We start from the raw sequence: 14,762 nt of genomic DNA, 5'->3' as shown, positions 1-14,762 counted from the left end.
CCTGCCTCACACCCTCAGTGAATCTGATCCTATGGGGAGGACTTCTTACCCCTCCGAGGGGCATGTGTCTGCCTTGTCCAAGTCAAGATGTCCTGCCTCAGACTATCAGTGAATCTGAGCCGATGGGGAGGTCTTCTTACCCCTCCGAGGGGCATGTGCCTGCCTGATCCAAGTCAAGATGTCCTGCCTCAGACCCTCAGTGAATCTCATCCTCTGGGGAGGTCTTCTTACCCCTCAGAGGGGCATGTGCCTGCCTGATCCAAGTCAAGATCTCCTGCCTCACACCCTTAGTGAATTTGATCCACCTGCCTTATCCAAGTCAATATCTCCTGCCTCAGACCCTCATTGAATTGATCCTATCCGGAGGTCTTCTTACCACTCCGAGGGGCATGTGACTGCTTTATCCAAGTCAAGATCTCCTGCCTCAGACCCTCAGTGAAACTGATCTTATGAGGAGGTCTTCTTACCCCTCTGACGGGCATGTGCCTGCCTGATCCAAGTCAAGATCTCCTGCCTCAGACCCTTAGTGAATCTGATCCTATGGGGAGGTCTTCTTACCCCTCCGAGGGCCATGTGTCTGCTTGATCCAAGTCAAGATCTCCTGCCTCAGACCCTCAGTGAATCTCATCCTCTGGGGAGGTCTTCTTACCCCTCCGAGGGTCATGTTCCTGCCTGATCGAAGTCAAGATGTCCTGCCTCACACCCTCAGTGAATCTGAGCCTATGGGGAGGTCTTTTTACCCCTCCGAGGGGCATGTGTCTGCCTTATCCAAGTCAAGATCTCCTGCCTCAGACCCTCAGTGAAACTGATCCTATGGGGAGGTCTTCTTGCCCCTCCGAGGGGCATGTGTCTGCCTGATCCAAGTCAAGATGTCCTGCCTCAGATCGTCAGTGAATCTGATCCTATGGGGAGGGTCTCTTACCCCTCCGAGGGCCATGTGTCTGCTTGATCCAAGTCAAGATCTCCTGCCTCAGACGCTCAGTGAATCTCATCCTCTGGGGAGGTCTTCTTACCCCTCCGAGGGGCATGTACCTGCCTGATCCAAGTCAAGATGTCCTGCCTCAGACCGTCAGTGAATCTGATCCTATGGGGAGGACTTCTTACCCCTCCGAGGGGCATGTGTCTGCCTTGTCCAAGTCAAGATGTCCTGCCTCAGACTATCAGTGAATCTGAGCCGATGGGGAGGTCTTCTTACCCCTCTGACGGGCATGTGCCTGCCTGATCCAAGTCAAGATGTCCAGCCTCAGACCCTCAGTGAATCTGATCCTATGGGGAGGTCTTCTTACCCCTCCGAGCGGCATGTGTCTGCCTGATCCAAGTCAAGATGTCCTGCCTCAGACCCTCAGTGAATCTGATCTTAACGGGACTTCTTCTAACCCTTCTTAGGCCATGTGTCTGCAGAAAGCTCATCCCAGGTTCAGCACCTTGCAAGCAAAGCACAAGTTCCCCAATACTTGTTACATTTTCCTCACTTTGCATCTGTTGCTACTCAGGAGCTCCTGCAGCAAGGTGCTCAGTGCCGCTAGCCGAGCAGCCTGGACACCATCACCACAGAGTCAAGATCAGCATCGTTGTCAGCCGGTCCGTCTTTGGGGGTGGTCATGGAGCACCCCCGGCCCTCGGTCACTTGTTCCTTTGTACTCATCAGTGGAGCACATTCAATCTGGACCCCACACTAGCCACAAAGAGGAGATCAGCAAGGTATTGCAGCCCAGACCCTGCCACTGCTTTCACTACCCATTCCAGGAGCAGAGGGAGGTCTTTACTACCGCAGAGCCCACTGAGCGCGCCACGGCATTCCTTTCTCAACAAGTAGTCTCCTGAACTGTATCCTCTGTAAGGTTCTCAAGCAGGGGAAGCCAAGCTAATGTTAGTTTCCCCCTTCCTCCCCAAGAGCACTGGCCCTGATCAGGTCAGTTGCTTCATCAATGGTGCGCCGCGAACTGAAGACACTTCTGCTGTGCTGCAGTCATTGGCCGGTTTTCCTTAAGACCAGGAGAAGGGGTGAATCAGTCTGGATAAGTCTGCACTGTACAAGCTCAGAATGGGGAGTTCACAAAAGGATCCTCCAACCGCCCAACTTCCATTACTCTTACAATGCAAAATTACCAAAACTACTTCATTATGCCAACTCAAGATATTAAGAGTAACTTGAGGCAAAAAGTCTACAGCAGTAGCACAGGAACAACAAAATAAGGGGCAGATTTAAGAAAAGTGGCTCTGCATCCAATGCAGCGCCACTTTTCTTGCGTCCCTCAGCGTCCCCTAACGTCACCATGGGTGCGCTGTATCTAAGATACGGCGCACCGTGGCAGTAGTTAGGGAACTAGAGTCAGAATTTCTGATGCTGGTCCTGCAAAGCACCCAGAGGCGCATTGTAACCATGGAAGCCTCATGTTAACGCCCGCTCTGAGCAGGCGTTAAAAATGCTGAAACAAATCTTTTAGATTTCTTTGCACCATTGTTTTGTGCACCCTAAGGGGGAACAGCCCCTTTGAATACATCATGTCTGGCGCAGGCATAATGTAGCGCAAAGGCTTACAGAGTGGGCTGTGGCATTTTTGGCCTTCTAATGCCACATTACCGTTAAAAAAATGACGCTAATGTGGCTTCATAATGCCGCGAGGGGCTCTTAAGAATGCCCCTTAGAGAAAGCGAGCGGCTGCTGGCTACAGCTGTTCATGTCCTCAAGCATTTCGAGATATTTTCGTGGTGTAAAATGCATCCTTGGGCTCAAGTTGCGCGCACCCCTAGTTCTCATCCCTGGTGGTGCCTTGTTGCATTGGGACCTCTGGGGTCCGGCCCTCCCATGCCACTGCCATTTCTGGACCCGGCCTGCTCCGCTTTTTGAGGTATGACCTCGCCAGACTATTGTTTTAAAAAACAAACCACACATCCATAGAGGGGCTGTTCTTCAGCAGGCTTCATTCACTGGTCTATTGAATTTTCCATATTGTTTTCCCACCAATCACAGTTGACAGCAATTGGCGATTGGTGGGAGGTCAACCCACTTTAAATGTTGCCTCCCTTCACTTTGAAGGACTTCACAAACTATGTACACATTGTTCACATCCGCTTAAAAATACTACCTTATTGTATGTGACATAGGGCGAGATGTACAAAACTTTTTGCACGTCGCAAACAGCGAAATTCGCTGTTTGCGACGTGCAAAAAGTACATCACGATGCCCAATCCCCGTTTTGCGAGTCGGTAGCCTGGTTACCGACTCGCAAAACGGGGCTGCAAGTCGCAATTAGGAAGGGGTGTTCCCCTTCCTAATTGCGAGTCGCAGCGCGATGCCGTATTGTTTTGTGACCGCGAACGCGGTCGCAGAGCAATCGCAGTTACCGCCAGCGTCACACGGGTGGTAACCCATTCGCAAAAGTGAAGGGTCCCCATGCGACCCCTTCTCCTTTGTGAATTGCATGAAAAACATTTTTCCAGAGCAGGCAGTGGGCCTACGGACCACTGCCTGCTCTGAAAAAATGAAACAAAAACGTTTCATTTTTTCGTTTTGCATTGCATCTCGTATTCCTTTCAGGAAAACGGGCGGCATTACAACAAAAAACTGCTTTATTTAAAAGCAGTCACAGACATGGTGGTCTGCGGTCCCCAGCAGGCCACCATCCCTGTAAGTGCCGCCACTCGCAAGGGGGTCGCAAATTGCGACCCACCTCATTAATATTAATGAGGTGGACCTTTGCGACCCCCTTGCAAGTGGCAGATGGTGTCAGGGACACCATCCTACATTCTGGATTGCGACTCGCAAATTGCGAGTCGGTCTGACTCGCAATTTGCGAGGTGCAATCCAGATTTTTAGTACATCTGGCCCTAAGTTCCTTAAAAAAGGGTGTTTCTCATTTTATTTTTATATTACCTTTAAAAATAGAGCTATCTAGCGTGCATATCTAGTACCCAATTATAAAGTGATTTATTTCCTTTCTCCTTCTTAAAGTTCCTTTTAAAAGTGTTTAAGTGACAGTGTGACTTGTACCGGCTGAGATGTGAGTGCATGGTTAGGTGGTTCATTCTTGGAGGAGGTTGGGTGCACATCTTTTGGGGCAGGACAGGTGTTCACTGCCAAGGATGGTGCCCCTCAGCTGTGGGTGTGAAGAGTCTAGGAGAGTGACAGCCAGGGTCTTAGGTGGATTATATTGACGTCACGTTGGTGAATTCTGAGTGAAGGAGATCTTCTTATGTACAAAGGGATGCGGGCTCTGGAGTGAGATTTCTTGTGGCATTCGTTACAGCGATGCAGGGCTAATGAGTAACACTTGTAAGGTTCTTCATTAATAATGTCTGTCGCTGGAGTATAACTGTCCTAGATGGTCTTTGAGACTGGGTCACTCATTGACAACTTTTTGGCTCAGGGCAGCCCCACAAGTCTTCTTGCGGTGCTGCCCTGCGTCAAAAGGAATGGGCAGGAACCTGCCGTGTCAACGAAATGTCCTTTCTGCTGCTGCCTAGCGCCAATGAAGGCACCCGTGTAGGATGGTGCAAGGGTGTCTACGTTGCCTGCAGGATTGTTTTTGTTCAGGAAGGGACACCTTCCTGCACAAAAACAATCTCAAAGGCGTTTTCCTCTTTCTGTGTGTGCTGCAGAATGCAGCACACATAGAAAGAGGAGAAAATGAGAAGTAAAGATGTTTCTCCTCGTTACGCCTCCCCTGGTGAGGCGTACACCTTTGACGCATCCCCAGGTTTACAGATCCTTGTAAATCTGGGAATGTGTCAAAACCCATGGGTGTTGCATGGGAAAATACAATGCTCTTGGAACGCCTCCTTGACGCAGAGTAAGGCAGCGCTGCCTTGTATTACTCCCTATGGATGAGGCCGTTCAGAGCACGCAGGGTGGCTTGGTGTCGCGTCTTAGATATGATTGAGAGGCCGGCGCCACCAGACAGTCTAACAAAGTGATGGTCCGGCGGCGCACGCGTCTTGTAAATGAGGTCCTAGAGGTCTACGGTACACCAGCGTGCGCAGGTGGTGGATTGGGAGGGACTCAAGGCTCTCATTGGTGAGGCGGTCCTGTGAGTGATGTGGTGGCTGTGAGAGGTCCTTGAAGTCTGAAGAGACAGGCAAGGCGTGGAGTTAGCTCAGTGAACTGTCAGTGTGTGGCAAGAGCTCACAGAGTGCGGATGGACAAGGCGGTGAGGGGTCAAGGTGGGCTGTAAGAAAGTTATGTGGTCTTCAGGTGTGTCTATAGTGTCCTCAGTGGGTTTAATGTGGCGGAGAGCTGAGGAGGGGTCGCCAGTTGTTGTACAACAATGTCACATAAGAAGGAGAAATACGCTGTACCACAAGAGAGATGTGGTACCCAGTATCTGGGCACTCTTGGTGATGGTGGTTGATTGGGGGGAGGGGAGTCTTTTTGTGCGACTTTGTCACATAGGAAGAAGAAATACACTGCGTGATGGCAGAGGGGTTGCATTTAACCACTTTCTAGAGCTCCCAATGTTTGGTACATAACGGTGCGGAGGCGAATGGGGATGAAGCGATTTGCGCAGAATCACACGGCGTGGTCTCGTGGGGCAGTCGGGATTACAACGCAAGCTTCCATGTTTGGTAATGACAAATGTAATCAGTAGCCTCTAAACCACATCGCGTGCAGGCCAGCCCTCCTCCAGATGCAACCTGCATCCTCTAATGACATCAGATGAGTCAGACACGCTGTGTGCTCTGAGGCACACTTCTGCAGAATTATTGGTCCATTTCTCAAATTAAACTGAAGACACGCGGTATTATATTTTCTTACTGGCTACAATCATGTTTCCAGGCTCTAATGGGAGTGTGTGAAAACTCCCTGTTGGACTCTAAACAGTTCACATAACCGGTACGCCAGAGTGCACATGCCCCGCTGCAAGTTAAGGGTACAAGCCCTGGGCTGGACGGGCTGACACTCACCTGGCTCGGTGCAGATGGGGCAGCAGCCACCTGGAGGGGTCCGCAGGCTTCCTGTGGGGCATTTGACGGTCTTGCAGTAGGTGACATCACACACCTGTGTACCCCGGTCACATATACACATGGTGCAGGGGTCTGGGGACCAGGCAGCTCCGTCATACATCAGCATGCCGTTCACCTCGCACTGCCCTCGGCCTGAGAAACAAGGGAAGATGGGGAGAGAGTCAGGTACACACTGGCTGCAGACCTTGGCTTCTCACCATTCAGGCTGTCTGTGGAGGCTAGCCTATGCCACGTCACGGACCTCTCACCTGTGGCACTGGCTGCAGAGCCTGGCCTTTCACCTGTGGCACTGGGTACAAAGTCTGACCTCTCACTTGTGACACTGGCTGCAGAGACAGGCCTCTCACCTGTGACACTGGCTGCTGAGCCTGACCTCTCACCTGTGACAATGGCTGCAGAGACAGGCCTCTCACCTGTGGCACTGGCTGTGGAGTCTGACCTCTCACCTGTGCCACTGGGTACAGAGCCTGACCTCTCGCCTGTGACTGGCTGCAGAGCCTGACCTCTCACCTGTGCCACTGGGTACAGAGCCTGACCTCTCACCTGTGACTGGCTGTACAGCTTGACCTCTCACCTGTGACACTGGCTGCAGAGCCTGACCTCTCACCTGTGACACTGGCTGCAGAGCCTGACCTCTCACCTGTGACACTGGCTGTAGAGCCTGACCTCCCACCTGTGACACTGGCTGCAGAGACAGGCCTCTCACCTGTGGCACTGGCTGTGGAGTCTGACCTCTCACCTGTGACACTGGCTGCAGAGACAGGCCTCTCACCTGTGACACTGGCTGCAGAGACAGGCCTCTTACCTGTGGCACTGGCTGTGGAGTCTGACCTCTCACCTGTGACACTGGCTGCAGAGACAGGCCTCTCACCTGTGACTGGCTGCACAGCCTGACCTCTCACCTGTGACACTGGCAGCAGAGCCTGGCCTCCCACCTGTGACACTGGCTGCAGAGCCTGGCCTTTCACCTGTGAACAATGGCTGTGGACCCTGACCTCTCACCTGTGACACTGGCTACAGAGCCTGACCTCTCACCTGTGACACTGGCTGCAGAGACAGGCCTCTCACCTGTGGCACTGGCTGTGGAGTCTGACCTCTCACCTGTGCCACTGGGAACAGAGCCTGACCTCTCACCTGTGACTGGCTGTACAGCCTGACCTCTCACCTGTGACACTGGCTGCAGATCCTGACCTCTCACCTGTGACACTGGCTACAGAGCCTGACCTCTCACCTGTGACACTGGCTGCAGAGCCTGGCCTCTCACCTGTGACACTGGCTGCAGAGCCTGGCCTTTCACCTGTGAACAATGGCTGTGGACCCTGACCTCTCACCTGTGGCACTGGCTGCAGAGCCTGACCTCTAACCTGTGACACTGGCTGCAGAGCCTGGCCTCCCACCAGTGACACTGGCTGCTGAGCCTGGCCTCTCACCTGTGACACTGGCTGCAGAGCCTGGCCTCTCACCTGTGAACAATGGCTGCAGAGCCTGACCTCTCGCCTGTGACACTGGCAGCAGAGCCTGACCTCTCGCCTGTGACACTGGCAGCAGAGCCTAACCTCTCGCCTGTGACACTGGCAGCAGAGCCTGACCTCTCACCTGTGACACTGGCTGCGGAGTCTGACCTCTCACCTGTGGCACTGGGTACAACGCCTGACTTCTCACCCGTGACACTGGCTCTGGAGTATGACCTCTCAACTGTGATACTGACTGCAGAGCCTGACCTCTACTTGTGATACTGGCTGTGGAGCCTGGCCTTTCACCTGTGGCACTGGCTGCTGAGCCTGGCCTATCACCTGTGTCACTGACTGCAGAGCCTGACCTATCGCCTGTGACACTAGCTGTAGAGTCTGACCTCTCACCTGTGACACTGGCTGCAGAGTCTGACCTCTCACCTGTGACACTGGCTGCAGAGCCTGACCTCTCACCTGTGAACAATGGCTGTGGACCCTGACCTCTCACCTGTGACACTGGCTGCAGAGCCTGACCTCTCACCTGTGACACTGGCAGCAGAGCCTGGCCTCTCACCTGTGGCACTGGGTACAAAGTCTGACCTCTCACCTGTGACACTGGCTGCAGATCCTGATGTCTCACCTGTGACACTGGATGCAGAGTCTGGCCTCTCACCTGTGACACTGGTAGTGGAGTCTGACCTCTGACCTGTGACAGACACTGGCTGCCGAGCCTGACCTCTCACCTGTGACAGTGGGTACAGAGTCTGACCTCTCACCTGTGGCACTGGCTGCAGAGCCTGACGTCTCACCTGTGACACTGGATGCAGAGTCTGGCCTCTCACCTGTGACACTGGCTACAGAGCCTGGCCTCTGACCTGTGACACTGAGTATAAATTCTGACCTCTCACCTCTGACACTAGCTATAAAGCCTGACCTCTCACCTTTGTCACTGGCTGCAGAGCCTGACCTCTCACCTGTGACACTGGCTGCAGAGCCTAGCCTCTCACCTGTGACACTGGCTGTGGAGCCTGACCTCTCTGTAGAGCCTGACCTCTCACCTGTCACACTGGCTGCAGAGTCTGACCTCTCACCTGTGATACTGGCTGTGAAGCATGATCTCTCTGTAGAGCTTGGAGTCTCACCTGTGACACTGGGTACAAAGCCTTACCTCCAACCTGTGACACTGGCTGCAGAGACAGGCCTCTCACCTGTGACACTGGCTGCAGAGACAGGCCTCTCACCTGTGACACTGACTGTGGAGTCTGACCTCTCACCTGTGACACTGGCTGCAGAGACTGGCCTCTCACCTGTGACACTGGCTTTGGAGTCTGACCTCTCACCTGTGACACTGGCTGCAGAGCCTGACCTCTCACCTGTGACACTGGGTACAAAGTCTGACCTCTCACCTGTGACACTGGCTGCAGAGCCTGACCTCTCACCTGCGACACTAGGTACAAAGTCTGACCTCTCACGTGTAGCACTGGCTGCTGAGCCTGACCTCTCACGTGTGACACTGGCTGCAGAGTCTGACCTCTCACCTGTGACACTGGGTACAAAGCCTGGCCTCTCACCTGTGACACTGGGTACAACGCCTGACTTCTCACCCGTGACACTGGCTGTGGAGTCTGACCTCTCACCTGTGACACTGGCTGTAGAGCCTGGCATCTCACCTGTGACACTGGGTTCAAAGCTTGGCCTCTCACCTGTAACACTGGCTTTGGAGTCTGACCTCTCACCTGTGACACTGGCTTTGGAGTCTGACCTCTCACCTGTGAAACTGACTGCAGAGCCTGACCTCTACTTGTGACACTGGCTGTGGAGCCTGACCTCTCTGTAGAGCCTGGTTTGTCACCTGTGACACTGGCTGCAGAGCCTGGCCTATCACCTGTGTCACTGGCTGCAGAGCCTGACCTCTCACATGTGACACTGTTTGCAGAGCCCGGCCTATCACCTGTGTCACTGACTGCAGAGCCTGACCTATCGCCTGTGACACTAGCTGTAGAGTCTGACCTCTCACCTGTGACACTGGCTGCAGAACCTGGCCTCTCTCCTGTGACACTGGCTGCAGAGCCTAGCCTCTCTCCTGTGACACTGGCTGCAGAGCCTGACCTCTCACCTGTGACACTGGGTACAGAGCCTAACCTCTCACCTGTGACACTGGGTACAAAGCCTGGCCTCTCACCTGTGACACTGGCTGCAGAGCCTAGCCTCTCTCCTGTGACACTGGCTGCAGAGCCTGACCTCTCACCTGTGACACTGGGTACAGAGCCTAACCTCTCACCTGTGACACTGGGTACAGAGCCTGGCCTCTCACCTGTGGCACTGGGTACAAAGTCTGACCTCTCACCTGTGACACTGGCTGCAGAACCTGGCCTCTCACCTGTGACACTGGCTGCAGAGCCTAGCCTCTCACCTGTGACACTGACCGCAGAGCCTGGCCTCTCACCTGTGACACTGGCCGTAGAGCCTGACCTCCCACCTGTGAAACTGGCCGCAGAGCCTGACCTCTCACCTGTGACACTGGCTGCAGAGCCTGACCACTCACCTGTGACTGCCTGTAGAGCCTGGCCTCTCACCTGTGACACTGGCTGGAGAGCCTGACCTCCCACCTGTGACACTGGCTGCAGAGCCTGGCCTCTCACCTTTGACACTGGCTGGAGAGCCTGACCTCTCACCTGTGACACTGGCTGCAGAGCCTGACCTCTCACCTGTGACACTGGGTACAGAGCCTGGCCTCTCACCTGTGACACTGGGTACAGAGCCTGACCTCTCACCTGTGTAACTGGGTACAGAGCCTGGCCTCTCAACTGTGACTGCCTGTAGAGCCTGACCTCTCACCTGTGACTCGCTGTAGAGCCTGGCCTCTCACCTGTGACACTGGGTACAGCGCCTGGCCTCTCACCTGTGACACTGGGTACAGCGCCTGACCTCTCACCTGTGACACTGGGTACAGAGCCTGACCTCCCACCTGTGACACTGGCTTCAGAGCTTGACCTCTCATCTGTGACACTGGCTGCAGAGCCTGACCTCTCACCTGTGACTGCCTGTAGAGCCTGACCTCTCACCTGTGACACTGGGTACAAAGTCTGACCTCTCACCTGTGACACTAGCTGCAGGGCCTGACCTCTCACCTGTGACACTGGGTACAACGCCTGACTTCTCACCCGTGACACTGGCTGCTGAGCCTGACCTCTCACCTGTGACACTGGCTGCACAGCCTAACCTCTCACCTGTGATACTGGTTGTGGAGACTGACCTCTCTGTAGAGTCTGACCTCTCACCCGTGACACTGGTTGTGGAGTCTGACCTCTCACCTGTGACAGACACTGGCTGCAGAGCCTGACCTCTCACCTGTGACACTGGGTACAAAGTCTGACCTCTCACCTGTGACACTGGCTGCAGAGCCTGACCTCCCACCTGTGACACTGGGTACAGAGCCTGACCTCTCACCTGTGACACTGGCTGGAGAGCCTGACCTCTCACCTGTGACACTGGCTGCAGAGCCTTACCTCTCACCTGTGGCACTGGCTGCAGAGCCTGACCTCTCGCCTGTGACACTGGCTGCAGAGCCTGACCTCTCGCCTGTGACACTGGCTGCAGAGCCTGACCTCTCGCCTGTGACACTGGCAGCAGAGCCTGACCTCTCGCCTGTGACACTGGCAGCAGAGCCTGACCTCTCACCTGTGACACTGGCTGCGGAGTCTGACCTCTCACCTGTGGCACTGGGTACAACGCCTGACTTCTCACCCGTGACACTGGCTCTGGAGTCTGACCTCTCACCTGTGATACTGACTGCAGAGCCTGACCTCTACTTGTGATACTGGCTGTGGAGCCTGGCCTCTCTGTGGAGCCTGGCCTGTCACCTGTGGCACTGGCTGCTGAGCCTGGCCTATCACCTGTGTCACTGACTGCAGAGCCTGACCTATCGCCTGTGACACTAGCTGTAGAGTCTGACCTCTCACCTGTGACACTGGCTGCAGAGTCTGACCTCTCACCTGTGACACTGGCTGCAGAGCCTGACCTCTCACCTGTGAACAATGGCTGTGGACCCTGACCTCTCACCTGTGACACTGGCTGCAGAGCCTGACCTCTCACCTGTGACACTGGCAGCAGAGCCTGGCCTCTCACCTGTGGCACTGAGTACAAAGTCTGACCTCTCACCAGTGACACTGGCTGCAGATCCTGACGTCTCACCTGTGACACTGGATGCAGAGTCTGGCCTCTCACCTGTGACACTGGTAGTGGAGTCTGACCTCTGACCTGTGACAGACACTGGCTGCAGAGCCTGACCTCTCACCTGTGACACTGGGTATAGAGTCTGACCTCTCACCTGTGGCACTGGCTGCAGAGCCTGACGTCTCACCTGTGACACTGGCTACAGAGCCTGGCCTCTGACCTGTGACACTGAGTATAAATTCTGACCTCTCACCTCTGACACTAGCTATAAAGCCTGACCTCTCACCTTTGTCACTGGCTGCAGAACCTGACCTCTCACCTGTGACACTGGCTGCAGAGCCTGACCTCTCACCTGTGACACTGGGTACAGAGCCTAACCTCTCACCTGTGACACTGGGTACAGAGCCTGGCCTCTCACCTGTGGCACTGGGTACAAAGTCTGACCTCTCACCTGTGACACTGGCTGCAGAACCTGGCCTCTCACCTGTGACACTGGCTGCAGAGCCTAGCCTCTCACCTGTGACACTGGCCGCAGAGCCTGGCCTCTCACCTGTGACACTGGCCGTAGAGCCTGACCTCCCACCTGTGACACTGGCCGCAGAGCCTGACCTCTCACCTGTGACACTGGCTGCAGAGCCTGACCTCTCACCTGTGACTGCCTGTAGAGCCTGGCCTCTCACCTGTGACACTGGCTGGAGAGCCTGACCTCCCACCTGTGACACTGGCTGCAGAGCCTGGCCTCTCACCTTTGACACTGGCTGGAGAGCCTGACCTCTCACCTGTGACACTGGCTGCAGAGCCTGACCTCTCACCTGTGACACTGGGTACAGAGCCTGGCCTCTCACCTGTGACACTGGGTACAGAGCCTGACCTCTCACCTGTGACACTGGGTACAGAGCCTGGCCTCTCACCTGTGACTGCCTGTAGAGCCTGACCTCTCACCTGTGACTCGCTGTAGAGCCTGGCCTCTCACCTGTGACACTGGGTACAGCGCCTGGCCTCTCACCTGTGACACTGGGTACAGCGCCTGACCTCTCACCTGTGACACTGGGTACAGAGCCTGACCTCCCACCTGTGACACTGGCTTCAGAGCTTGACCTCTCATCTGTGACACTGGCTGCAGAGCCTGACCTCTCACTTGTGACTGCCTGTAGAGCCTGACCTCTCACCTGTGACACTGGGTACAAAGTCTGACCTCTCACCTGTGACACTAGCTGCAGGGCCTGACCTCTCACCTGTGACACTGGGTACAACGCCTGACTTCTCACCCGTGACACTGGCTGCTGAGCCTGGCCTCTCACCTGTGACACTGGCTGCACAGCCTAACCTCTCACCTGTGATACTGGTTGTGGAGACTGACCTCTCTGTAGAGTCTGACCTCTCACCCGTGACACTGGTTGTGGAGTCTGACCGCTCACCTGTGACAGACACTGGCTGCAGAGCCTGACCTCTCACCTGTGACACTGGGTCCAAAGTCTGACCTCTCACCTGTGACACTGGCTGCAGAGCCTGACCTCCCACCTGTGACACTGGGTACAGAGCCTGACCTCTCACCTGTGACACTGGCTGGAGAGCCTGACCTCTCACCTGTGACACTGGCTGCAGAGCCTTACCTCTCGCCTGTGACACTGGCTGCAGAGCCTGACCTCTCGCCTGTGACACTGGCTGCAGAGCCTGACCTCTCGCCTGTGACACTGGCTGCAGAGCCTGACCTCTCGCCTGTGACACTGGCAGCAGAGCCTGACCTCTCGCCTGTGACACTGGCAGCAGAGCCTGACCTCTCGCCTGTGACACTGGCTGCGGAGTCTGACCTCTCACCTGTGGCACTGGGTACAACGCCTGACTTCTCACCCGTGACACTGGCTCTGGAGTCTGACCTCTCACCTGTGATACTGACTGCAGAGCCTGACCTCTACTTGTGATACTGGCTGTGGAGCCTGGCCTCTCTGTGGAGCCTGGCCTGTCACCTGTGGCACTGGCTGCTGAGCCTGGCCTATCACCTGTGTCACTGACTGCAGAGCCTGACCTATCGCCTGTGACACTAGCTGTAGAGTCTGACCTCTCACCTGTGACACTGGCTGCAGAGTCTGACCTCTCACCTGTGACACTGGCTGCCGAGCCTGACCTCTCACCTGTGAACAATGGCTGTGGACCCTGACCTCTCACCTGTGACACTGGCTGCAGGGCCTGACCTCTCACCTGTGACACTGGCAGCAGAGCCTGGCCTCTCACCTGTGGCACTGGGTACAAAGTCTGACCTCTCACCAGTGACACTGGCTGCAGATCCTGTCGTCTCACCTGTGACACTGGATGCAGAGTCTGGCCTCTCACCTGTGACACTGGTAGTGGAGTCTGACCTCTGACCTGTGACAGACACTGGCTGCAGAGCCTGACCTCTCACCTGTGACACTGGGTATAGAGTCTGACCTCTCACCTGTGGCACTGGCTGCAGAGCCTGACGTCTCACCTGTGACACTGGCTACGGAGCCTGGCCTCTGACCTGTGACACTGAGTATAAATTCTGACCTCTCACCTCTGACACTAGCTATAAAGCCTGACCTCTCACCTTTGTCACTGGCTGCAGAACCTGACCTCTCACCTGTGACACTGGCTGCAGAGCCTAGCCTCTCACCTGTGACACTGGCTGTGGAGCCTGACCTCTCTGTAGAGCCTGACCTCTCACCTGTCACACTGGCTGCAGAGTCTGACCTCTCACCTGTGATACTGGCTGTGAAGCGTGATCTCTCTGTAGAGCTTGGAGTCTCACCTGTGACACTGGGTACAAAGCCTTACCTCCAACCTGTGACACTAGCTGCAGAGACAGGCCTCTCACCTGTGACACTGACTGTGGAGTCTGACCTCTCACCTGTGACACTGGCTGCAGATACTGGCCTCTCACCTGTGACACTGGCTTTGGAGTCTGACCTCTCACCTATGACACTGGCTGCAGAGCCTGACCTCTCACCTGTGACACTGGGTACAAAGTCTGACCTCTCACCTGTGACACTGGCTGCAGAGCCTGACCTCTCACCTGCGACACTAGGTACAAAGTCTGACCTCTCACCTGTAGCACTGGCTGCTGAGCCTGACCTCTCACGTGTGACACTGGCTGCAGAGTCTGACCTCTCACCTGTGACACTGGGTACAAAGCCTGGCCTCTCACCTGTGACA

The 14,762-nt window shown here is 55.3% G+C and overlaps 1 protein-coding gene across 3 annotated transcripts in view; it reads right to left on the bottom strand.

Moving 5' to 3' along the window:
- LOC138260900 (extracellular matrix protein 2-like) overlaps positions 1-14,762 on the bottom strand; it is a 295,282-nt gene that overhangs the window by 105,984 nt on the left and 174,536 nt on the right. For all 3 annotated transcript variants that reach the window (XM_069209384.1, XM_069209381.1, XM_069209383.1), the window contains one exon: positions 5,905-6,096. In XM_069209384.1, coding sequence (XP_069065485.1) covers positions 5,905-6,070 — 166 coding nt within the window. In that variant the 5' untranslated portion in view covers positions 6,071-6,096. The remainder of the gene's footprint in view (positions 1-5,904; positions 6,097-14,762) is intronic.

Source organism: Pleurodeles waltl, chromosome 10 (genome assembly GCF_031143425.1).
Source record: "Pleurodeles waltl isolate 20211129_DDA chromosome 10, aPleWal1.hap1.20221129, whole genome shotgun sequence".
In the NCBI taxonomy this organism is placed as follows: Eukaryota; Metazoa; Chordata; class Amphibia; order Caudata; family Salamandridae; genus Pleurodeles; species Pleurodeles waltl.
This window is presented reverse-complemented; position numbering and strand designations above follow the sequence as displayed.